This window comes from Erythrolamprus reginae, chromosome 8 (assembly GCF_031021105.1).
Source record: "Erythrolamprus reginae isolate rEryReg1 chromosome 8, rEryReg1.hap1, whole genome shotgun sequence".
NCBI lineage: Eukaryota > Metazoa > Chordata > Lepidosauria > Squamata > Dipsadidae > Erythrolamprus > Erythrolamprus reginae.
Genome location: NC_091957.1, coordinates 25,811,603 through 25,837,530, shown reverse-complemented (window position 1 = coordinate 25,837,530; position 25,928 = coordinate 25,811,603). Strand labels below are relative to the sequence as shown.

Genomic DNA, 25,928 nt, shown 5'->3' with positions numbered 1-25,928 from the left:
TTGTCTTCATCGTTTTGATTTGATTGATTCTATAAGTGATTATTATAGTTAAGTTTTACTGGATTTATAAGCCAACTGCTGACGGATTCTAGGTGGCGTACGATAATAAAAAGTAAACAGCAATTAAAATCCCAATAAAACCATATAAACCATCAATTACAAAACAACCATCACTTCTGGGCCGGAGCAGAGTGCCATAGCTCAAACAGCCCCAGCCATGTTTTTAAGACATTCCGGAAGGCCAATAGGGCAGTGGTGGTGCAGATCTCTGGGGGGCAATTGGTTCCAGAGCGACAGGAAGGCCACAGAGAAGGCCCTGCCGTGACCGGAGGAGGCCAACCCTGTGGGCGCTGGTTGGCTATGGGAAGAATGAGGTGGGGGAATGGGTGCACAATGGGCAGAGAGATAGTAGATAGATAGATAGATAGATAGATAGATAGATAGATAGATAGATAGATAGATAGATAGATAGATAGAATGTAGATGGATGGATGGATATATAGAAAGAAAGGATAGAGGTAGATAGATAGGTAGGTAGGTAGGTAGATAGGTAGGTAGATGGTAGATAGGTAGATAGATAGAACATAGATAGATAGATAGATAGATAGATAGATAGATAGATAGATAGATAGATAGATATAATATAGATAGACAGACAGACAGACAGACAGACAAGAGATGGATAGATAGATAAATGTGCCCATCTGCCAATGGGAACCTAGCAAATCAGCCCTTCCACCAGGCGGGACGGCTTAGCCAAGCAGGCAGGATGCAGGGTAGCCAACCCCTCGTCTGATATTTTCTTCCCCATGGACGTTTTCCCCACTCGCTCGCTCACTTCCCCCTCCTTGAATGCATCCCCGACGGACGCATCCCCCCCCCCCCAAAAAAGGGTGCCATCCCAACCCCGGTAAATCCAGGCCTGTTGGAGTTGAGGAAGTTTTAGGAGACAGACCGGCAGGCAAGAAAAACCTCAGAGGAGCGATGGAGGGCCAAGTTAAAAGTTTTGTTTCTCTCTTAATTCAGCGGCCAAATGCCAGCGTTATAGGTGGGGGGCTCTCATGTTGATTTAACAACATTGAACCTTTCTCCTTGTATGGGGACAATGACGTGGTTGCTCCCCTTCCATCCATCTTCATCCTCGTCCTTCCCGTTTCCTGGATGGATTCAGTCCTGGCTGAGCCCCCTTCTTTGCCCCCTCCCTGCCAATCATTCATCTCCGTTCAGGGGCGGCCGGTTGCCATGGTGACCTTCTTCCCACCCCCCTATCCCAAAGCAGGACCTGCCTTCCCAGCCCAGCCACCTGGTTGGCGCCCAATGGCTGCAAACGGGCAGATGCCAGGCGTGTGTGTGAGCGGGGCGCTGCTGCCGGGCGCTTGGCCCCTCCTTCCCTCTTCCCTCCACTCGGAAGCAAGCCCGATCATCGACCGACCTGCGGGAGGTGCTGCGTTCCCCTCCTCCCTCCCCTCCTCCCGTAGCGCGTGGGGGAAGAAGGATGTGATCTTACCCACCTTGTGTCGGGAGAGGAGAGCCAATGGCGGATCCCCTTCCCAAGCCCCCCCAGCGGAGGGGGGCCGGTGAGGATCCGGGTTGGAGTGTGAGTAGCCGCCGGCTGCAAAGGTGGAGGGCTTGGAGCCCCTTTTTGGGGGGGATGGAGGGCGAGGGGAGAAAAGCAGGCGGGCAAGGGACCATCATCTATTCTGGGATGGAGACCCTGCGGGGGTCTCACCCTCCCGCCAATGCTCTTGCGCTCTGCCCGCCCCCCTTGGCTTGAGCTGACCTGCGAGACTCCTTTTTACCGTTGGGCCTTTTGTGCCTCTTTTTTGGGGGTGGGGGTGGGGGTGGAGAAGAAGGAAGACCTTTGCGCCAACTGGGATGAGGGGCAGCTTCCAGTTCAGGCCTCTGGACCCTCGGACCCTCCCCACTCCGCAGCCTGTACCTTCTCTCTCTTTCTCTCTCTGCAGAACACTGAATTGTTTGCGATGATCGAAAAGATGCAGGTAAGGGTCTCTGGCCAGCCTGAACCTTTATTGGAGGGGAGGGGGTGTTTTGGGGAGCTGGCTGGGCCAGGGATGGGGTGTCCGAGAGCGAGGGTGTCGACCCTTTCTGAGAGTGAGCATGGCTCTTTGCTTTGGGGGGCACTCCAAAGCAAAGGGGGATGAGCAGGGGATGGGAGGGGGTTCACCATGGGCATCAGGGAGGGGTGTGTGAGAAATGCACTTTTTGCATGCTCAGAGATGCCTTCTCCCCTTGAGCCCATAATCCACAGCCTCCCCTTTCTTTTCTTCTGGGACTCTTCCGGTGGGTGGGATTGCAGTGTGCCCGTAAAACTCAGAAAATACCGTTGCCCCTCAGGATGGGGAGCGGTGGGGGGAGGCTTTCTTTCTTTCTTTCTTTCCATCCTTCCTTACTTCCACCCTTCTTTCTTTTTCTTTCTTTTCTTCCTTCTTTTTTTCTTTCTTCCCTTCCTTCGTTCCTTCCTTCTTTCTTTTTCTTTCTTTCTTTCTTTCTTTCAGTTACTTTCCTTCCCTCCTTCCTTCCTTCCTTACTTCCATCCTTCTTTCTTTTTCTTTCTTTCCTTCCTTCTTTCTTTTTTCTTTTTTCTTTCTTCTCTTCCTTCAGTCCTTCCTTCCTTCCTTCTTTCTTTTTTCTTTCCTCCCTTCCTTCCTTTGTTCCTTCCTTTCTTTGTTCCTTCCCTCCCTCTTTCTTTCTTTCTTTCTTTCTTTCTTTCTTTCTTTCTTTCTTTCTTTCTTTCTTTCTTTGAATTTCCACACCGCCCTTCTCCAGAGCACCCAGGATAAAATCAATGCAAAACACAAATTATAAATTAAAAGAGAGCCGGGCTTTGCAGGGTGCCAACAACTCAGTCGGGGCCCGGGGCCACATCTGGGGGCCCTGCATGGCCCCAGAGGCTGTGCCTTAGCTCCGGAGCAGCAGCTGGATCCGTGCTCTTCCCTTTCCCACCCTCACCCCCCCAGTACCCAAGCACTGGTGCCAGTCCGACCTGTGCCAAGCAGGATCTCCGCTATCCCTACCCTCTGGCCAAGCTCAGGCGCGACGGCTGGCGGGCGGCCCAGGCGCGGCTGTTGACTCTGGGGCTGGTCTCTCTCTCTCTCTTCCTTCCCCCCCCCCACAGGCAAACCGGATGGACGAGCAGCGCTGTGCCTTCCCCCCGCCCCTCAAGGTAGGTAGCTCGGTCCCTGAAGGCAGAAACACCACCGGTTGAGCTCCGTCCAACAGTATCATCGCAAAGCCATCTTGGCAGAGTCTGGCCAGGCCGAAAGTAACATCTCTGCTTCCTCCCCTTTTACACTTCATGAAATAACTAGGGGGGAGAGGTGTCAGTGGATCTAGGTGGATCTCAGCCACCTACCTGGCCCTGCTCCAGGTGGCATTTCTTCCACCACCACCCCGTCATTCTTTCCCACCCACCATTAGTCTCCTCCTGTCCAGTCCGTGGGGTCGGTGGGAAGGCCACAGCCCCACGGATCTTCTCCCCAACTTTCCCCACCGTGGTAGGACCGATTGTGGGGAGGCGACCAGCTGGCTTAGCGTGTGTGTGCATGTACCCCGCTTGTGCGTTCATACACACACACACACAAACACACTTGTGTGTTTGTCAGGGTGTCTTGGAAAACAGGGAAATCAGGGAATTATCGGGGAAATCTGCAGTTCGGGAAATATCAGGGAATTTCTGAAAAAAACGGAATAAATCAGGGGGGAAAACCCAAACTGTTAAAATGTTTATTTTTAAAAAATAATTTTTATTAATTTTTTAAAAAGAAACAAAAACAACAGAACAAGAAAAAGAAAAGCAATGTGTGGCAAAAGCAGCAAATGTGAAAAAGATATTTACAATTACATTTCCGTATCTTCGGTTTCTCCATTTTTCTTTCAATTTACAGTCATTCCGTTTCCTTTTTCCCCCCATTAATCCATTTATAGAATTCACCCCACACAGTATAGTGTTCTTTATCCTATATTTATTCTGTAACTCTAAAGTAAGTTTACCCCGTTTTGCACATTCCAGTGTTTTCCTAATTATTAAATCCTCTGAGGGTACGTTTTCTTTCTTCCAGTTTTGAGCAAAAACCAGTCGAGCCACAGTTAATATATGTATTATTAAATAATAATTAACCTTTTCGTGTTGACCTGTTTAAAAGTCATGGGAAAATCATGTTAAGAACAAAACAAAACACGGATTGCGCTGCCTGGCAGAGTCAAGCAAAAATGAGCATAACTGTGCCAACAACTCGCTTCCTCGGCTACCGATATTTCTCCATGGCTTAGCCGTTTGGTGTGACATCAGCTACGACCGCGTCATCTAACTAGATCACAAGTTGCAGGGAAATGTCAGGGGATTTCAAAATGCCTTTCCCCCACCCCCGGACACCCTGGTTTGTGTTTTGCAGACGGAAGAGGATTACATCCCGTATCCCAGCGTCCACGAGGTAAGGAAGAGTAAGTCTTTATCAGATGAAGACTCCATGGTTAGGAGCAGTCTACCTCCCTTTTTTGGGGGGGTGTAGAGTGGGCTTGTTGGGTGGGCAGCCCACTCCCCCAAAAAGTAGGCAGGTAAGGTAGGACGTTTTTCCTACCTGCCTGCCCCAAGTTCAAATCCTTCTCCTTTTCTTCTAATCCAAATATCCCCCCCCCCCTTCGGCAGGTTTTGGGCCGAGAGGCTCCCTTCCCCCTCATTTTGCTCCCTCAATTTGGGGGCTACTGGATCGAGGGAACCAACCATGACCTGACGGAGATGCCCGAAGTCCAATCCCCCGGCGTTAAAGTCAAGTTGGAGTGCAATCACCTGGCCAGGGTTTATCGGAAGCACTTTCTAGGCAAGGTCAGTGTCTGGGGACGGAGGGAGGGGGCTTGGGAAAGGGGAACAACACCCCCCCTCCTAAACCCACTGGGACCCCCACCGTGAATCTGCCCCCTTCCTCCTCCTCTGGAGGGGATGTTTTGGAGCATCACAATAGGATCGTTTCCAGGTTTCCCACTCTTCTGGGGAAAGGGGGGGGGGCTGCCTTCCGAAGTCGGGGTGCAGAGAGGATGTCGGGGGTCTGTTCTACTCCAGGCCAGACTTGGGCCTCCCTCCCTCCCTCTCGCTCTGCCTGGGCCTGCCGACTTTGGGGGAGGAATGCAAAGAACGCAGGACAAGTCAGAGCCGACCTGGAGGATGAGTTGTTCCTGTCTGTCCTTCCTTTGGGCAGAGGGCTCCACGGGGGATCCCCCTCCCCACCCCCCAATTGCAGGGCTGACTCCCTTTTCCCTCCCTCCACCCCCACCACCCCAGGATTGGGGCCCTGCTCGGTGTTTGATGCTGTTAGATAGAATAAGAACAGGAACAGAACAGAATATTTTTTTAAAATAATATTTATTAAATTTCTACATATAAAACCAGTCAAAACAAACAAAACATACAAAGAGGGGGGGAAAGAAAAAAGAATGAAAAATGGACAGACAAATGGGCTTAAAACATATATGTTGTCAACCATATCGTTGACTATCACTGTCGAGCAACCTGATGTAAGTTATTTATGTCTAGGGTGTAGGATTGTGTATTTATTTTCTTTAGTTCTGAATAGTATAATTGTATTCATTTTAGATATTTCTGAGGAAGGTACGTGTTCGTTTTTAGGGGGTTTAGAATATTTATTTAACAGAATAGGGTGGAATGGAATGGAATGGAATAGACTAGAATAGAATAGAATGTAGAGTGGACTGGAATGGAATAGAATAGAATAGAATTTAGGATAGAATGTAAGATAGAATGGAATGGAATAGGAGAGGAGAGGAGAGGATGTAGGATAGAATATGGAATGGAATGGAATAGAATAGAATAGAATTCTGTATTGACCAAGTGTAAATTGGACACAAGGAATTTGTCTTTGGTGCAGATGCTCTCAGTGTACATAAAAGAAAAGATACATTCGAGTCGTAAGATACAACGCTTAATGATTGTCATAGGGTTCAAATAAGCAATCAGGAAACAATCAATATTAATATAAATCGTAAGCAAGCAACAAGTTACAGTCATGCAATCATAAATGGGAGGAAATGGGTGATAGGAACGATGAGAAAAACTAATAGTAATAGTAATGCAGCCTTAGAAACATAGAAACATAGAAACATAGAAGTCTGACGGCAGAAAAAGACCCCATGGTCCATCTAGTCTGCCCTTATACTATTTTCTGTATTTTATCTTAGGATGGATATATGTTTATCCCAGGCATGTTTAAATTCAGTTACTGTGGATTTATCTACCACGTCTGCTGGAAGTTTGTTCCAAGGATCTACAGTACTACTCTTTCAGTAAAATAATATTTTCTCATGTTGCTTTTGATCTTTCCCCCAACTAACCTCAGATTGTGTCCCTTTGTTCTTGTGTTCACTTTCCTATTAAAAACACTTCCCTCCTGGACCTTATTTAACCCTTTAATATATTTAAATGTTTCGATCATGTCCCCCCTTTTCCTTCTGTCCTCCAGACTATACAGATTGAGTTCATTAAGTCTTTCCTGATACGTTTTATACTTAAGACCTTCCACCATTCTTGTAGCCCGTCTTTGGACCCGTTCAATTTTGTCAATATCTTTTTGTAGGTGAGGTCTCCAGAACTGAACACAGTATTCCAAATGTGGTCTCACCAGCATTCTATATAGCGGGATCATAATCTCCCTCTTCCTGCTTGTTATACCTCTAGCTATGCAGCCAAGCATCCTACTTGCTTTCCCTACTGCCTGACTGCACTGTTCACCCATTTTGAGACTGTCAGAAATCACTACGCCTAAATCCTTTTCTTTTGAAGTATTTGCTAACACAGAACTGCCAATACAGTAGTCAGATTGAGGATTCCTTTTCCCCAAGTGCATTATTTTACATTTGGAAACATTAAACTACAGTTTCCATTGCTTTGACCATTTATCTAGTAAAGCTAAATCATTTACCATATTGCCGACGCCTCCAGGAATATCAACCCTATTGCACACTTTAGAGTCATCGGCAAATAGGCAAACCTTCCCTACCAGACCTTCCCCTATGTCACTCACAAACATATTAAAAAGAATAGGACCCAGAACAGACCCTTGTGGCACACCGCTTGTAACCTGACTCTGCTCAGAATACTCGCCATTCACAACAACCCTCTGGTGTCTATGCTTCAGCCAGCTGCAAATCCATTGAACTATCCAGGGATTAAGTCCAATCTTCACTAATTTATCTATCAGCTCTTTATGTGGAACCGTATCAAAGGCTTTGCTGAAGTCCAGGTAGGCAATATCCACGGCACCACCTTCATCCAACACCTTTGTGACATAGTCAAAGAAATCAATGAGATTAGTCTGACATGATTTGCCTTCAGTAAAGCCATGCTGATTTGGGTCCAATAATTTATTGTTTTTTAGGTGCTGATTTATCCTCTTTTTCAGTAGAGTCTCCATCATTTTAACGACAACTGATGTCAAGCTAACTGGCCTGTAGTTACCAGCTTCTTCTCTACTGCCCTTCTTGTGGATAGGCACAACACTTGCCATTCTCCAATCCTCAGGAACATCTCCTGTTAACAAGGATTGGTTAAACAAATCAGTCAGGGGGGTCAGCCTTAGTGAATAGTTTAACAGTGTTAAGAGAATTATTTGCTTAGCAGAGTGATGGCATTTGGGAAAAGACTGTTCTTGTGTCTAGTTGTCTTGATGTGCAGTGCTCTATAGTGTCGTTTTGAGGGTAGGAGTTGAAACAGTTGATGTCCAGGATGTGAGGGGTCAGTGAATATTTTCACCGCCCTCTTTTTGACTCGTGCAGTATACAGGCCCTCAATGGAAGGCAGGTTGGCAGCAATGGTTTTTTCTGCAGTTCTGATTCTCCTCTGAAGTCTGTGTTGGTCTTGTTCGGTTGCAGAACCAAACCAGACAGTTCTAGAGGTGCGGATGACAGACTCAATGGTTCCTTTGTAGAACTTTTTCAGCAGCTCCTTGGGCTGTTGGAGCTTCCTGAGTTGGCGCAGAAAGAACATTCTTTGTTGTGCTTTTTGGATGATGTTTTTGATGTTAGGTGACCATTTTAGGTCTCGAGATGTGGTGGCTCCGTTCCTCTGGAATCAACTCCCCCCAGAGATTTGCACTGCCCCCACCATCCTGGCCTTCCGAAAGGCCTTAAAAACATGGTTGTGCCAGCATGGCCTGGGGCCGTTGAGTGATAACATTCTGATCTGGTCAATAGTATGAATGATAAATGACTGTATGTTCTTAATATTGGGGTTTTAACTTTTGTATTTGATTTGACAGTTGTACGCCGCCATGAGTCTGTCAGGGGAGAGGCAGCTTATAAATCTAAACAAACAAACAGGAGTTGTGCTACAGTTTTCGGGTGACCCCCCCCCCCCAGTGGGAAATTATTCCAAGGCCGTGCACGGCTCAACTGCTTCTCTCCCAGCTCTGCCACCTGTGTGCCTTCTGGGTGGGGCAGCCCTGATGGTCAGGGAGGGACTGTACTTTGCCCCAGCTATTTGGCCTGCCGGGTGGGGCAGGGTAGCGTGACCCCCTTCTGCCCTGGCCTTCGAAGGAAGGCAGCACCTGGGGGAGGAGGGGCAGAGAGACCCCAACTCAAGCCCCTTCCTCAGAAAGGAAGCTGGAGGAGGCCTGTGCAGAGGGATGAAAGCAGGAAGGGTGAATTGTGGGGAGAAGTTGTGGAGGGTTGTCCCTTCGCTCTTTCCAGCAGGGGTGGATATGGCCCGGACTCGTGGGACTGAGGACAGGAGGTTTTCTGGGCAGAAGGTCTCATTCAAAGACATTGTAAAACTAGAATTTTTGTCAGATTCCTTGCTTTCTGCAACCCTCATGTCACCGAGCCTCCAAGATTAGGAGCAGTAAAGCTTGGTAACCTCCCCTTCTGGCTTGTCTTCCCGGTTAAGGAACATTTCAACTACTACTCGGTGGACGCGGCCCTGGGACATCTGGTTTTCTCACTCAAGTACGATGTGATCGGGGACCAGGAGCATCTGCGCCTACTCCTGCGGTAAGTTGGGGTGTACCTCCCGGATTGGGGCTGGGGCCCCTTTCTTTCCCCCTCCACTACTCCTAGCCGCTCAGCCCTGACTCTCCTCTTCCGCCCACCACAGCACCAAGAGCCGGTCCTATCACGATGTTATCCCCATTTCCTGCCTGACTGAGTTCCCCAACGTGGTCCAGATGGCCAAGGCAAGTTGGTGGGTCTGGGGTCTGGGCCTGGCCTGGTCTGGTTTGGGTTTGGGTTTGGGGCCTGGGGTCTGGTCTGGGTCTGGAGTTTGGGTTTAGGTCTGAGATCTGGTCTGAGGTCTGGGTCTGGCCTGGAGTCTGCGACTGAATCTGGAGTTAGGGGTCTGGGATCTGGTCTGGTCTGGTCTGGAGTTTGGTCTGGGTCTGGGGCCTGGGTCTGGTCTGAGGTCTTGGGTCAGGTCTGAGTCTGGAGTCTGGAGTCTAGGCTCTGGGGTCTCAGGTCTGATCTGGGGTCAGGTCTGGGTCTGGAGTCGAGGGCCTGGGGTCTAGAGCCTAAGGTCTAGGTCTGGTCTGAGGCCTGGGCTCTGCATCTGGGGGAGTTCACAACCAACTTAGCCACAGATTTGGTGATTCCCCTTGGCAGCTGACCCAACTACGTTTGCTGGAGATGATGCGAGAACACCGCAGGGAGGGCGCAAGGACAGAGGGACGCGTGCTAGTCTTCCCCCTGTGTAAAAGAGGGAGGGGGTGTTTCAGGTGTGTATTCATGTGGCTACTTCCCTCCTTGGCCCCGCAGCTGGTCTGTGAAGATGTGAACGTGGACCGTTTCTATCCCGTCCTGTATCCCAAGGTAAAAGCGTGAATTGAGTGGGAAGGAGGAGGGGGCGGGTGTCCTGATGGCACTACCCCACCCCCGTTCCCTAATGACACTCCCCTTCTTTACCCACCCACCCCCCAGGCCTCCCGTCTGATCGTCACCTTTGACGAACATGTTATCAGCAATAACTTCAAATTTGGAGTGATCTACCAAAAACTTGGCCAGGTGAGTTCTGCACCTCGCGTCCATAGGGGGCAAGTGAGGCTGCGGGAGGCCTTGGTTGTGGGGGGAAGGTGTTGGGGAGAGGAGCCTTGGGTCAGGGTGGGGGTGGGAATAGAGAAGGGTGTGGCCAGGCACAATGCAGAGACCCCATTCCTCTTTCAGGAAGAGATTGGACTGCCATTTTGTCAGAAATGATGTAGGGCTGTGATGGCGAACCTGTTTTTGTTCGCGTGCCAAAAGGGTGTGTGTGGGTGTGCTAGCATGCGTGCATGTGACCACACCCCTTCCCTCCCCCCCATGCATGTGCTTGAAGTCTGGTACATGAAAAAATGGGCGAACTGGAAGTTTGGAAAAATGGACTTCCGGTTTGCCCGCTGTGCTGTTTTTTGCACTCCGGGCTTTCAGGGAAGCTTCTCTGAACCCTCCGGAGTGCAAAAAACAGCACAATGGGGCAAACCAGTAGTGCGATTTCCAAACTTCCGGTTTGCCCATGGTGCTGTTTTATGCACCCTGGAGGGTTCAGAGAAGCTTCCCTGAGGCATCCAGAGGGCGAAACCGCCTTCCCCCAAAATCAGCAGGCCGAAAACCAGCTGCCCAGCACACGCATGCACACTGGAGCTGACAAAAGGCAACGTCTCGCGTGCCGTCCAACATGGCTCCGTGTGTCACCATCACAGGTGTAGGATCTCCTGCTTGAGCAGGGGGTTGGACTAGATGACCTCCAGGGTCCCTTCCAACTTTTTAAATTTTGAGGTCCCTATGGTTTTCTCTGCCCTTGCAGCTAGGCCAGTGATGGCGAACCTTTTTTCCCTAGGGTGTCAAAAGAGTGTGCACGTGTGCTATCTTGCATGCCCAAGTGCCCACACCCATAATTCAATGCCTGGAGAGGGCAAAAACAGCTTCCTCCCAGCCCCGGAGGCCCTCTGGAGGCTGGAAATAGGCCCAGTAGGCTGGTGTTTCGCACTACCTAAACTCCAAAGACTTCCCTGGAGCCCTCCCCCATCCCCCTGGAGGCTCTCTGGAGACCACAATCACCCTCCCAGAGCCTCTCTGCAAGCCAAACATCAGCTGGCTGGCACACACATGCATGTTGGAGCTGAGCTAGAGAAACGGCTCACGTGCCATCAGAAACGGCTCACGTGCCAAAGGTTCACCATCACTGAGCTAGGCCATTGCAGGGAAATGCTTGCCAAGAGATGCCCACATCCTCCTCCCTCCCCTTGTTTCACCCAAAAGGCTTCAGCTGCTTGTGCCAGGGAGGCAGTGCCACCTGCAGCCACAGCTGGGGAGGGTATCCTCCCCCCAGTCCTCCCCCCTGATTCAGTCAGCCTGGGCTAGACAGGGACGCCTTGTGTTGCCACTTGGGAGATCCGGCAGGATGCTTGCTGTGGCCAGTGGCAGCCTTTGCGCCTCTGCCAGACCTCCTCCTGTGTCCTCCCCCGCGGCTGCCTCGGCAACCCTCCCCCCCCACCGTCTCCTTTCCCTGCAGACGTCGGAAGAGGAGCTCTTCAGCACCACGGAGGAAAGTCCAGCTTTTCAGGAATTCCTGGAGTTCTTGGGCGAGAAGGTGCAGCTGCAGGACTTTAAGGGGTAAGTGTGGCAGAGGGGGTAATCTGTGTGTGTGTGTGTATAGCTGCCCCCTTCCCACCCAGCAAATCTCCCAAGGCAGCTGGTCTTGGCCTAAGGCAGAGGTCTACAAACGTAGCCACTTTAAGACTTGTGGACTTCAATGTCCGGATATACAGAGCTACGCAGTAGGACTTGACAAGATAACCAGAATTTATAGTGTGGCAATTTAGAAAAACAGTGCAGAGAAATAACAAAGACACTTTTGTAGAAAAACGGTAGTAAACAGTATTACTCTTCAGTGCAAGTAAAATATCTTCTGTCTTAGTCTTCTATTTACAGGAACAAACTTTATCTATATGAAGTAAAGCTTACTTACACCTAGATACTAAACCAATACAGGTTTCTCCTTATCAACACTACAGCCGTAACTCAATATGTAACTCACGCTCAAACTGCCCCTGCCAGCCAACTAACAATATCACCATCAACAACAGTTAATAATCATTGTAAAGTCGCTTTGCATTTTATAATGCTCTGGCCCAATCATATTGCAGTTTACATCCTATCACTCAGCATTCAACATGCTTTACAACCTTCTTTTACCTTATATGGTAACATAATGGAATATCACCTAGGATTGAACTAATCCTTGACATTCAACTCCCAAGAATCCCTTCGGCTACGAAAGCCACCTCTTGGAATTGCTGAAGCTCCTCCTCCTCCAGGTATCTTAAACCAGTAGGGGGTTGCTAGCGGTACGGTAGAGGATGGCGCACCGGTAGCGCATGGTGCACTGCGCGGGTAGCTTTGGTTCTCTTGCATGCACGCGTGCGCATCCCAGCGTATTTTTGCTTTGGGCACATGCACAGAAGCAAAACCTTGCAAAGGGATGCGCGTGAGAGAGATTTTGGCAATATTTTGCTTCTGCACATACGCAGAAGCAAAAAGAAATTGCCGAAATATCACACACATGCGCATCCCCTTGCAAGATTTCAGCGCAATTTTGCTTCCTTCACATGTGCAGAGGCGAAAACATGCTGGGAAACAGTTCACTCAAGAGAACAGTTCACTCAAGAGAACTGAATCTGCACTGGTAGCAGCAGTAATAGCAATCCACCTGGGTCTTAAACCCCTTTTTCTGGAGGGACAGAAATTTTTTTTGGGGGGGGGGCAGTGTAAATTTTTTTTTCCTCCATACAAACTTTTTCAATACATTTCAAAATACCTTCATATTACAATAAAAACAGTATTGAATTAGTAGAACAAATATAATTGCTCCCCAAAAGTTATTACAGTAGTCCCTCACCTATCGCTGGTGTTACGTTCCAGACCTGGCCGCGATAGGTGAAATCCGCGATGGGGAATTTATCGACTGATAGTACTTATTTAAGTATTTATATTGTAATTGTTTGGTAAGTTTTCATTGTTTTAAGTGTTTATAAACCCTTCCCACACAGTATTTATTTTAGATACAGTATTTAAATACAGTATTTACAATTTTAGATATATAATTTTTTTGGAAAAACCTGCCGATCGAGTTCGGCGGGCTGTTTAAATCTGCCGATCGACTTCCTCAGAAACCCGCGATGAAGTGAAGCCGCAGTAGGTGAAGCGTGGTATAGCGAGGGACTACTGTAGTTCTAAATTAATTACTTCTAGTATTCATCAATTCTCCCAACCTTGACCTCTGATTTTGTCATCTGGATATCTATTCTTCTTCTAATAGAATTCAACATTAATTTCCTTTTAACCTTATTAGATTAATATCATGATCCTCTTGCAAATTCAGGTATGCCATCAGGCCTACTCCTCCTTCTGAAACAATCTCCAAAACCCTTACATTATCAACTACAAAGAAAAGCAGATTATGAATGAAGAAAAAAGCCAGACTCTACTACTATTAAACCTAAAAGAAGTCAACACAACAAAGAACATACAAAAAAACCCCAGAGATATTATTAAATCCTCAATTCTTAGACATTTAACAGATGTCAGGGACAGAAAACGTTGATGGCTTTCTGGGTTGCATCCTTCCAAGCATCTAAACCAGGGGTCCCCAAACTCGGCAACTTTAAGACTTGTGGACTTCAACTCTCAGAATTCTCCAAAATTGCTGAGTTTGAAGACCTCCGGTATAAAGGCCTCTTTCTCTGGGGCCTGCGCAGGTTCCGGGGCGGCCTGGACGTGACCCATGGCCAGACAGGGACCGAGTCCGTCTACTACAACTTCCGAAACAAAGAGATCATGTTCCACATCTCCACCAAGCTTCCCTACACCGAAGGGGACGCGCAGCAGGTAGGAGGACCAGGAGACGGAGGGGGGCACACCTTTCCTCGCCTCCACACTCCAGATAACCGGTGAGGCTGACCTCCTCACCATGCCCTTCCCCTCACCAGCTCCAGCGGAAGCGCCACATTGGCAACGACATTGTGGCCATCGTCTTCCAGGACGAGAACACCCCCTTTGTGCCGGATATGATCGCTTCCAACTTTCTACACGCCTATGTGGTGGTACAGGCCGAGAACGCCTGCTCGGACAAGACTCTCTACAAGGTGACTGAGGAAGATTGCAGGGGGGCAGAGAGGGAGGGAGGAGGGAGCTACTCCAATGGGCTGCTGAGTCCAACTGTGAGGGGGTATCCCCCCTTAGTGCCAATGCCAGAGGCGCGTCCTATCCTTTGCAGGTCTCGGTCACTGCCCGGGACGACGTCCCTTTCTTCGGCCCCCCCGCTGCCCAACCCAGCCGTTTTCCAGAAGGTGAGCACATTTCCTCTCAAGGACATCCAAGGTGGGGGGGCTGCAGCACCCTACACGATCCCTCCCTCCCTCCCCACCCCCCACCCCCAGCAGGGAAAATGCTGCGTCTCCGCGCAACGAAAGAGTCTGGGTGGGCAGGCAATGCTCAGTTGGGTCTGGGGCAGGCAGAAGTTGCTGTTACCGATGCTACCGATGCGCCACGCGCACAGCTTCGAGTCTGGTCCATGTGTGTGTATGCGTCCCAGCAAAAAATTTGCTTCTGCACATGTTCAGGAAGCAAAATCTTGCGAGGGGATGCACATGAGAGAGATTTCGGCGATATTTTCGAATAGCGAATTCTCCACAATCTTGTCCGCGCTCTTCTCGTGAAATTTTGCTTCCTGCCCGTACGCAGAAGCAAAAACACGCTGGGATGCCTGTATGTGTGCACGCAAGAGAAGTGAAGCTGCACACGCAGCACAACTTTTACTACCGGTGCAGCATTCTCATCCGTACCGGTAGGAACCCGCTACTGGCAGTGATGAGCCCCACCCGGTACGAATGCAATCGGCCATCCGTTAGGACTTTTTAATGGGTTTCGGAGACCCAGCTGGCCGCCCGCATGCCTGACATGTGTGCACGCGCCTTCATGCGAGATTTCACTTCTGTGCCTGCACATGAAGCAAAATCCCACGTGAGGACACTTGCGCGGGCGAGATTTTGGCAATTTTTTGGCCTTTTTTTTGCTATGCGCAGCAAACCCGTTGCTAAAGGATCTGAAGTCTCCACCTCACCCAAGGTTATTCGCCCAGGCAAACCGACCCTTGCAAAATGCCCCCCAGACACCCCCCTGTTCTCCCTGCAGGGGCCGGACTTCCAGACGTTCCTCTTGACCAAGCTGATCAACGCCGAATACGCCTGCTACAAAGCGGAGAAGTTTGCCAAACTGGAAGTGAGTTTCCGGGAAATTGGGTTTAAGGAGGGGGGATAGAGGAGCTTCGCTAGCTGGCTCTTCTGCAAGTGGAGGGAGGGGTTTTTGTGGCCCAGTACCTCTTCTGTGGCCCCTACCCTGCTTCCCAGTTTGCTGACCCTCCCGCAGCCTCTGCAACCGGGGTTCTGCCAGGCCAAAGCTGTCATTTTGAGTTGGAGACTTCGGCCTTCCACAAGTAGATTAGTATTGTGGGAATTGGGGAGGGGGGTGTGCATGAGAGGGAAAAAGACTTGTTCAAGGTCATCTTTTGTTCAGCACCAGATGGAAGTATAGGGGAGGATCGTGGACGTTAGGAGAACCAGGATGGTCCACGTGATGAACTTGTGGGTGTGGGGATGACAGATGAACTTTAACCTGAGTGGAGAACTGTCGGATACGTAGTCAACCTGATACTAACTTTTCCTACAGTTAGTATTGGGTGGATTACAGTTCGTATCCAACGTGACTGTTAACAAATTGGAACTTGGAAGAAGGCCAAAGTTCAGACTTATTTCGATATATTTCTCGGATGTTACTTGGGATGCTGACAGGTTCCCCTTCTTGTGGACAGGAGCGCACGCGGGCCGCCCTGCTGGAGACCCTCTACGAGGGAGCTGCACCTCCAACAGCCAGTCCATGATGGGCCTGGGGGCCGAGGACGGACAAGATGGAGAACGGCGGGGGAGGCAGCAGCAGCTTCTTCGAATCGTTTTCAAGGTGAGGGTGTGTGGCGCACGGCCGGAGATGCCGAGGGGTCGTCTTGTGGGTTCGTGCCTCGATCTCCCCCCCCCCCCATTCTCGGCAGCCACTCCCCCGGCCTCCCTCCCCGCGGGTGAGTCCTGGGGCTGCAGCCCCTCCGTTTGTGGATGCAGGCTGGGAGCTTCCTGGCTATCCCCGCTCTGTCGAGCCAGACAGGTCCGCCACCTAAGTCCCCCACTTCAAGGGGCGGGGGGAAGCCCTGGGGAGGGGCCTAGGGTGACTCAGGGTGGGCCCGGCCTTCCCTTCCAGCGGGTGATTCGCAGCCGCAGCCAGTCGATGGACGCCATGGGTCTCAGCGGCAAGAGGCAGAACACCGTCACCACCAGCCACAGCGGACAGCTTTGGGCACCACAGCCCTGACATCGCCAAAGCCATGGGCCTAGTGAGTGCCCCCCCACTCCCTGCCTCCCCACCATCGCGTGCCCCTAAGAGCCCGCTTCCCCCAATCCCCTTCACAGCCCTCCCAATCCTTCAGCGCCTCTTGGGATGACCTTAGTTTTTGTTCGGGCCCCTCCCCGAACGGAGATGCGTTGGATATTGGCAGGGTGGGCAGGGGAGGATGTGCGTTCAGGGCAGGCGGTGATTGCTGCTCCCGCCGCTCCCGCCGCTCCCGGTCCGCTGTGTGCGCAGCTCCATATCTCTGGCCTGCACGAACGCGTCCCCTCATGGGATTTTGTTTCTGCGACATGCACAGAAGCAAACAATTGGCAAAATCTCTGTCACGCACACGCGTTCATGCACATCCCTTCACAAAATTTTGCTTTCTGCGCATGCACAAAAGCAAAATCTAGCTCGGACGCGCATGCGTGCACACTGGAGACATGGAACTTGATGCCACATCTCATTTTCACTGCAAGTACGATGGGCGTCGATCGTACCAGTGGGAACCTGGTTCAGGGGCAGACCCACATCTCCCCCTGCCCGTGGTACTCTCCTTGGGTTGCAGTGTCCCAGAGTGGCCACTGGGTGGCAGCCTTGGCCCCATCATAGGAGGTTTGACTGAAGGGCAGAGAGTTGAAGGGAAGGGGGGTGGTCTTGTGGGCTGTGGGGTGGTCCTGTGGGCTCTGCCCGCCCTCCCCTACCTCCTCCCTCCAGGCTGGAGATTTGCTGGGGTGGAGAGCAGCCAGTGGATGCCAGGGAACGACCTAGGGATGCTGTTAACAAGAGGGGGCAAGCGAGTGTTGGCAGAGTCCCTGAAATTCAGACACCCCCATCTTGGGCATCGCTTCCACTGCCTGACCTCAGGCAAACATCTCCCAGCTTCCCGCCCCCTCCTCCAAACCCCCCATCCCATCCCAGGCACAGCCCCAGCAGCTTTCTCTGCCTTCTCATGCCCCCTCCATGCCCACCGGCTTGGTCCTTTCAGGGGAGGCCGGGCCCTTGGTGGTTAATGACTGAGCGCCATTTTGTTCGCATGACTTCTTTTTCTTTCTCTCTCTCTCTCTCTCTCTCTCTTTGTCCGTCCCCTCTTCTTCCCCCCCCCCCCGTCCTCTTCACACCTCCCCCTTTTTCATGCTCTGCCCGCTTGCCAGTCATTGCTTGTGCCTGGAAAAACATCAAGTAGGTACGGACGTCGAGGCAGCGCGATAGGCATAGGAACCATTGAAGAGGTGGCTGGAATTTTCTTCATTCTTCTCTCTCTCTCCTTCCCCCCCCCCCTTTCTCATCTCTCTTTTCTCTCTCTTTTTCTGTCTATAATCTATCTATCTTTCATCTCTCTCTCTCTCTATTTATCTATATCTCATCTCTATCTATCATCTATCTAGTATCTATCTACTACCTATCTCAATCTCTTTCTATGTCTCTTCTCACTCCCTGTTTCTTTCTTTCTCTCCCTCTTTCCTTTCTCTCTTTTTCTCTCTCTCTTTTCTCTCCCCCTCTCCCACCATTTATCTACCTACCTACTCACCCACCCACCCATCTTTCTTTCTTTCTTTCTTTCTTCTCTTTACTGTTTTTCTTCCTTTCTTTCTTTTCTTTCTTCTTTCTCTCCCCTGTCTGTCTGTCTGTCTGTCTCTCTCTCTCTCTCTCTCTCTCTCTCTCTATCTATCTATCTATCTATCTATCTATCTATCCTATCTATCTATCTCAATCTCTTCTTTCTTTTTCTCTCTTTCTGTCTCCTCCTTTCTCTTTTCCCCTTTCTCTTTCTTTGTCTCCTGACTCTCTTTTCCTCTCTTCTTTCACTTTTTCTCCTCCCCCCCTTTCTTCCTTCCCTTCCCCCTACCCCATTGCATACCCCCCCTACCCCTCTCACCTTCCCCTGGGGAGGTGGGGGCATCTTTCCTAAGCTTGGGAAATTGCTGGGAAGGCCTTTCCTTCTGCCAGCTTGCTTTGCCTGGATGATTACAACCCTTTGCATTTGAAAGGACTTGTTTGTGCTTTTAGCCTTTCTTCCCCCCCCCGCCCTCCCCCAGCAGTCCTCCAGGGGTCTTGGACCCTCCTCCGCCTGGTGGGAAGGCTTCCTCCCTCCCCTGCCCTCAGCACCACCTTTAAGCTAGGAAAGAGGTGCAGACTCAGCCTTTGCTACTGACCCCTTTTAAGGCAGACCTCAGATGCATGCCATAACTGGGGGAGGGGTTTGTGGTCTGTTAGAAGGTGGGGGGGCGAATACTTGAAGTGCCCCCCTTCCCCGCCCAGCAAGCTGAGTCTCCCATCCTTTTCAGATCAGCGGTCTTTAAACTTGGCAACTTTAAGACTTGTGGACTTCAAACTCCCAGAATTCTCCAGCCAGCCACATAGGGTAACTTCATCATAGATGGTGGGTATGCGGTAAGCGTAATTTATCTTGACTTCAGCAAAAGTGAAACCAAGAGCTGGCTGGGGAATTCTGGGAGTTGAAGTCCGCAAGTCTTAAAAGTTGCCAAGTTTGAAGACCCTCTGTTTCAGATGGTTTCAAGGGCCCCCCTCTGCAATAGGCAGCTTTGCGCTCTCAGCGGGAAAATAAAGATTGAGGACAAACTCTCCCCGGGAGCTGCAGAACGTCTTGCAACACGCATGTTCAGAGTTCAAAGCACCCTTTTTTTTTTCTTTTCTTTTGCATGAAACCGGCAAGTCTTTGTAGTAAAAGTGGAGGAGTTTGCCGGCCAGGGGTAGATTCCCATTCCCACTGCTACCGGCGCACCATGCATTCAGCTTTGCTTCTCCTGCGCGCCTGCACACAAATCCCAGCATGCATTTGCTTCTGCGCACAGGCAGGAAGCAAAATCTCGCAAAGGGCTATGCCCAAGAGATTTCGGCGGGAGGGGGGGGGTTTGCTTCCACGCATAAAATCTCACTTATGTCCCCCTCGTGAGATTTTGATTCCTGCCCATGCGCAGAAGCAAATACATGCTGGGACACGCAGGAGAAGCAAAGCTGTGCGCACAGTATAATTTCTCCTAGCGGTGGGGCATCCTTCTCCGTACCGATAGCAACCCGCTACTGCTTGGGGACGGGAGACTCATCCCCATTAGAGAGGGGGTCTTCCTTGGCTCACACCTCCATTTTTCTAACCCCCCCCCCCCCCCCGCACCGCACCTTCCACCTGCTTCTCCTTCTACTCTCTGCCCATCCCAGAAAAAGCATTAAAACCTTGGCATGATGCAGAGGGATTATTGGAGGGGAGGGGAGGTACGGTTTACGCCATTTCTGTTGTCCCCGTTTTGCAGACGCTGTTCTAGGGCAGGGGTAGGCAAAGTTGGCTCTGCTATGACTTGTGGACTTCAACTCCCAGAATTCCTGAGCTAGCATGATTGTCTCAGGAACTCTGGGAGTTGAAGTCCACAAGTCATAGAAGAGTCCAACTTTGTCTACCCCTGTTCTAGGGCATTATAAAAGCACTTTTAGGTTGGCCTGAAAAAGATTTGATTGCCCCTTTGAGAGTCTGGCTAACCCCCATAGTTATTCAAGTGCAGTTCTCAAGGGAGAGGGGTGTCTACGAAAGATTATTTGGAATACTGGAATAAACATGGTTAAGCTGATGGGTGGTTAGCAGAGCTTCCTGTTGTCGAGAAGGGGGGAATGGTCTTTCTAATTAACCCCTCCCCGCCCTCAGCTTGCTCACTTGCTCTAGAGCAGGCTTTTCCCAAGGCGGAGACCCCCTCCTCCCCAAATTTCTCTGGAGTGCTTCCCTTGCAATCTTTCTGCTTAATGACAAAACCCTCTCGCTCCCTGCTTCTCCTCCTGTCTCTTGCAGTCCTTGATCGTACCTGGGAAGAGTCCGACGCGGAAAAAATCAGGGCCATTCGGTTCCCGCCGAAGCAGCGCCATCGGCATCGAAAACATCCAGGAAGTGCAGGAGAAAAGGTGAGGCGGGGGCTGCAGGCGGGTTGTCCCCCTCTCCCCCCCCCCCCCCGATTTCTTGAGCCATCGTCAGAGGCCACAATTGTGCATCATGCTGAGTGCACTAAATCACAATAGAGAGGTTCCTCAAAAGTCACGGAAGCCAGCGAAGGATTGCCATTTTGGGAGCTCCCTCCAAGGCCGTCGCAGCTGCTGGTGTGCCTGGTGGGCGCACAAGTCCCTGTCAGCGCAAGATTTGGATTTTACCTAAATCTACCATTCCAGTAGCGGCCCATCACTGGCGGAAGCCCAATCAAACCCATTGCCTTTGTGCCAAGTGACCTTGGGGAAGGGTCTGCTAGCCTTCCTCTTCCCCAGCCTTGATTGGGAAACCCTGGCTATGTGTCCCACAGGGAGAGCCCGACGGACAGTGCCAAGACGCCAGACGGCAGCCATGCCAGCCAGGAGCCCCGGTCCGACACTTCCTCCAACCAGAGCTCGCCAGAAATGCCCACTACCAAGAACAGGTGGGCGGTGGGAAAAGATTCCCTGGCATCTGCTGGCTGAATCCGGCTTTGGTTCCGATGCCCAGTGACCCCTTCAAACCGTTTCTCCCACCCCCTTGCAGAACGGATCCGGTGATGGCAAAGCCGGAAGCCGGGCACGAATCGTCCCGCTCCTCCTCCAGCGCCAGCAGCTTTGGCAGCATGGTGGAGGACGCCGAAGGCTGCCGGGATGACACAAGCAGGGTGAGGTGGCACCCAGGGGAGGGTGGGGGTTGAAGGGAGAGGGGCTGGGGGCACAGAAGCCAGGAGGGAATGTGGCTTTCAAAGATTCTCCTGTTGGCTTCTGGCGTCCTTGAAAGTAGACGAATAAAAGCGGTAATAAACCACAGTTTATGCCCCAGGGAATAGTGGCTTGTTGTTCAGCTGAGTGAAAACTTCCTTAAGCAATAGGGAAGGGAGGCCATCAACTCCAGCCCCCCCTTTTCGACTTGACTCTGATTCTCAGTTGCGACCCCCTCGAAGGGCTTCCCGATTCCAAGGCCGGCCCTGCCCTTAAACGTTGTGGACTAGGAACTTGGTGGAAGGATGTTGGAGGATTCTTGTCCGTTTTGCACGGGTGTCCTCCAAACCGGCCTCTGCTTTCTGTCCCAGGAGAGCCACGCACATTCCCACAAACGCGATTCCTTCATGTACAGCACATGGCTGGATGACAGCGCCAGCACCCTCAGTGGGGGCAGCTCTTCAGGTACCCACCCCCTGCCCACTCCTTGCTGCATCCCACAAGGCTGCTCTGGCCTTCCCTCTCTCTTCCCCCAACACACAGACCAATGGGATGGACCCTCACCCCCTGGTGTCTAACGTGGAGCCCCTTTGCTCCCAAGGCAGGGATGGCTGGTTTTGATCCCAAATTGCCTCGTTGCTTCCCCTTCCAGGCCCCTCACGCTCCCCCCAGCTGGACCCCAGGAAGCCCACGGACCCCTCTTGCCCAGAGATCCAGATCCAGCTCGAACATTCGGACCAGCAGTCCCCACACCTGGTGAGGGGTTGGGGGGGCTTCGCAAGGACTGGACAAGGGAGGGTCCTTTTCTTTGGAGGGATTCTGTATTGGTTCATGCGTCATCTCGATGGGAACCGGTTTTTAATCCTCCTTTTGTCTTTCTCCCGCAGAGCTGCTAACCTCCCTCTCGTCTCGTGGATGTGCCTCTTGAGCAGGTCAGACCTGGGGCCCCCCTGGTATTTTCCCTGCCCTCCCCATCCTCAGCATGCCAGTAGCAGCAAGAGTGGCAAGCTCTGCCTGACACACACACACACACACACACACACACACGTTCCTTCCTGTCTCTGCTGCTTCCCCACTGCTCTGTAGTCCCCTCTACCTTTCATTCCCCCTCCTCTGGCCAACCCTCCAAAGACCCAGTAGGGGGGCCATCTCTCTCACACACACACACCAGTAGCAGGTTCCTACCGGTACGGTTGACGTCATCATACTGGTAGCAAAAATGGAACTGCGCATGCAACTGTCTCTGGCCTGTGTGCCGTGCGCATCGAAGCAAGTTTTCACTTATGTGCATGTGCGACAAAGATTTTGGCAATTTTTTGCTTCTTTTTATTTTTATTTATTTTGTGCAATACACAATGAAGGTTATAGAGGATATACTCGTAGTAAAATATATCAGAGAGAAGAAATATAGGAATAAAATATAGGAATAAAGATATAGGATTTAGGAATAAGATGTAGGAATTAAATATATCAATGAAAGAATAGAGAAAGGATATAGGAATAGAAGAAAAGATATAGGAGATATAGGAGACAATAGGACAGAGGAGGGAAGGCACACTAGTGCACTTATGCACGCCTCTTACTGACCTCTTAGGAATCTAGAGAGGTCAACCGTGGACAGTCTAAGGGTAAAACGTTGCGGTTAGAGGATGACACTACGGAGTCAGGTAATGAGTTCCACTCTTCGACAACTCGATTACTAAAGTTGTGTTTTTTACAGTCAAGTTTGGAGCAGTTAATATTAAGTTTGAATCTGTTGTGTGCTCTTGTGTTGTTGTGGTTGAAGCTGAAGTAGCCGTTGACAGGTAGGACGTTGCAGCATATAATCTTGTCGGCAATACTTAGATCATGTTTAAGGCGTCGTAGTTCTAAGCTTTCTACACCCAGGATTGTAAGTCTAGTTTTGTAGGGTATTCTGTTTCAAGTGGAGGAGTGAAGGGCTCTTCTTGTGAAGTATCTTTGGACATTTTTGAGGATGTTAATGTCTGAGATGCAGTATGGATTCCAATCAGAAGAGCTGTATTCAAGGATGGGTCTGGTGAAAGTTTTATAAGCTCTGGTAAGTAGTGTGAGATTGCGATGTTGTTGCAGTGGGCTTTGGCACTTAGGTCATTGAATATTAGTATTCCAAGGTCTTTAACCGAGTCTGATAATTTGTTTATTCAGTTTGTATTTGTATTTCTGATTTTTTTTGCCGATGTGTAGGACAGAGCATTTGCTGGTTGAGATTTGGAGTTGCCATATGTTAGACCAATCAGAGACAAAGTCTAGGTCTTTTTGGAGAATAGTTGTGTTATCGGTGGTGTTGAAGAGTTTTACACTGTCAGCGAAGAGAACACAGTTGCCAGTGGGAGCGGCAACCCCGCCTGACACCCCCTCCCCCAATTCCTTCTGTCTCTGCTGGTTCCCTGCTCCATGGTACCCTCTAGCTTTCATCCCCCCTCCTCCATCCTGGGTCTGGAGGGGGACAGGTTGACACTTCTTTTGCCATCCCCAACAGCTCCCGGCAAAGAAGCACAAGCTGAGGAAACGGCGGAGACAGCCAATGTTCGTCTCGGCACAAGACGACACTCCGACCAGCAAACTTTCCATTTTAAGCAGCTGCTTCTTTTTCCTCTCTGGCCACATCCGGCGGCTTCCTTCCATCCATTGCGGTGCAAGGCAGGCCGGGAATGGCATTGCCCTGGGCCTTGATTTCTCTCATCGCCCCCTCCACTTCCATGAGCTGTGCTCAAAGCTGCCCCCTCCCCAGTTCCACCCCTAACCCAAACCCTCCAACCTGTGGAGTCAAACAGTGGACAATCACAGAGAGAGGCGGAGAAGGCCAGCATGTTTCCCACCGTCCCGGTCCGTCTGGGTAGGCCGTCTGGACTAGCTACAGTGGGGGGACAGGGGCTTTGGACTCTTCCCTGGCTTTCCTATTGCAGTGGCTGGCAGCCACACCATTTTCAGGAGCCACTTTGGAAAACGACAGCTAGACAAACTGGAGAAGGCAGACTCATGGATGGATATGTTTAAGCCTGCATCATCTCTCTCCATTTCCGTTTTTCCAACTGGCCTCGACCCCAGTGCTGCTTCTGCAACTCACTCCTGCCTGGCTGGCACACTCCTTCCTGCCCTGGGTTCTGGTTACGTTCCCTTTCCGGTTTGCTCTCCACGGTGGCCGCGTTCCCACTTATCCTAGGGCATGTTGGCAGTCTGGGTTTCCTGCCCAGATGTTCCCAGTCTCTCCCTTCCTTGATGTTCATCCCAAGAAACCTTGACAATCTCAGCACTGGTCAGCTAGGGTGTGGAGGAGGGGCTTGGCTGAATCCCAGGCAGCTGGGCGACCTTCACCCCATTTTAAGCAGCCAAAGGAACCAGGAGACCCCATTTGACGCTCTGGCTAGGCTCTAAGCTGCAGGGACCTCCCCTCTGTGCTGTAGTAGGGATGCCCCCATGCTGGGCAGGATTTAGGCATTGGGGGCACTTGTGGGCAATGCGCCCTACTGACTCCACAGGTGTCTGGATCAGGGAAAATGCCCCCCTCCCAATTCCCAGACACTCACGTTTGATTTTAAACATCCTTCTGATGGTGTGAAAAAGATTCCACAGTGTCTGGGTCTCTCTCTTATGTCTGTTGCATAAATCCATCCTTTCTTTCTTCCCTTTTGGGTTGTTTTGGTTGCTTAATTTTATTTTTATTTTATTCTTTTTTAAAAAAAAAGATGCACAAAATCCATGAACTTACAAAATTCAAACATTGTATTTAATTTAAACTCCAAGACTGTATTTGTGTTTCCAGTGACCTGTGTATAAAATATAATATAATATATATATTATCTATTTACTCGCTATTGTAAGAAGAATCTATTTGTAAAATGCTTTTTAAAGATATACAGGCTGGAAAATAAAACGAGAAACCTCCATGTAGATTTTTCCTTGTTTCGATCCAATTCTAATGTTCATCTGGGGAAGGGAGAAGAAGGGGAGTAAGAAGGCAAAAACCCAATAGCATTTTAGAGCAGTCTTCAAACGTGGCAACTTTTAAGACTTGTGGACTTCAACGACCAGAATTATCCAGCCATCATAGCTCTTTTAGAGGCTTGGAAGGATGCAATTCAAAAAAACACCAAGTCTTCCTGTCCCTCCAGAAAAGAGGTTTAAGATGCCTGAAGGAGGAGAAGATTTGGCAACTCTGTCTTTGAAGCCTAGGGGATTGTGGGAATCAAAGTCCACCTCTCTTATTTAATGGCGGTTTATTGACTAAGCTAGGGGTAGGCAAAGTTGGCTCTTCTGTGACACATGGACTTCAACTTCCAGAATTCCTGAGCTAGCATGATTGGCTCAGGAATTCTGGGAATTGAAGTCCACAAGTCATAGAAGAGCCAACTTTGCCTACCCCTGGACTAAGCCATTGTTAACAGGGCTGTTGGCTACTATGGTGAGTGACATCTGAAATGCTGAGCCATTTTTGGGGTACATGCTGGTGTGTGTGCATAGGGGGGGTGAGCCCCCATGGAATCAGAGCTTACTGCCTTTTGCAAACAAGCTACCTTTCCAGGTAGTTCTTGAGTTAAAATGGGTTCCCTTAGCGACTGTTCGAAGTCAGAATGGCACTGAATAAAAGTGACTTGGGACCACTTTTCAGACTTGGGACGTACATTGTCCCAGGGTCCTGCTATTTCCTCTTTGATTGATCTTCTAAAAAGGTAGGCAAAGTTGGCTCTTCTATGACATATGGACTTCAACTCCCAGAATTCCTGATCTACCATGATTGACTCAGGAATTCTGGGAGCTGAAGTCCACAAGTCATAGAAGAGCCAACTTTGCCTACCCTTGTTCTAACATAA

The 25,928-nt window shown here is 50.3% G+C and overlaps 1 protein-coding gene across 1 annotated transcript; it reads left to right on the top strand.

The window, feature by feature from the left end:
• The first annotated feature begins 1,471 nt into the window (after window positions 1-1,471).
• On the top strand, window positions 1,472-25,002 carry RAP1GAP (RAP1 GTPase activating protein). Its single transcript, XM_070759386.1, has 22 exons — window positions 1,472-1,597; window positions 1,965-2,000; window positions 3,137-3,184; window positions 4,413-4,451; window positions 4,667-4,843; window positions 8,912-9,015; window positions 9,119-9,197; window positions 9,772-9,825; window positions 9,934-10,017; window positions 11,504-11,604; window positions 13,749-13,878; window positions 13,980-14,135; window positions 14,267-14,339; window positions 15,184-15,270; window positions 15,860-16,005; window positions 20,225-20,334; window positions 20,724-20,837; window positions 20,939-21,059; window positions 21,468-21,561; window positions 21,749-21,852; window positions 21,984-22,028; window positions 23,597-25,002. Exons 1-21 carry the CDS (start codon window positions 1,535-1,537, stop codon window positions 21,990-21,992), a joined length of 1,929 nt encoding a protein of 642 aa, XP_070615487.1. The 5' UTR covers window positions 1,472-1,534; the 3' UTR covers window positions 21,993-22,028; window positions 23,597-25,002.
• The last annotated feature ends 926 nt before the right edge of the window (window positions 25,003-25,928 follow it).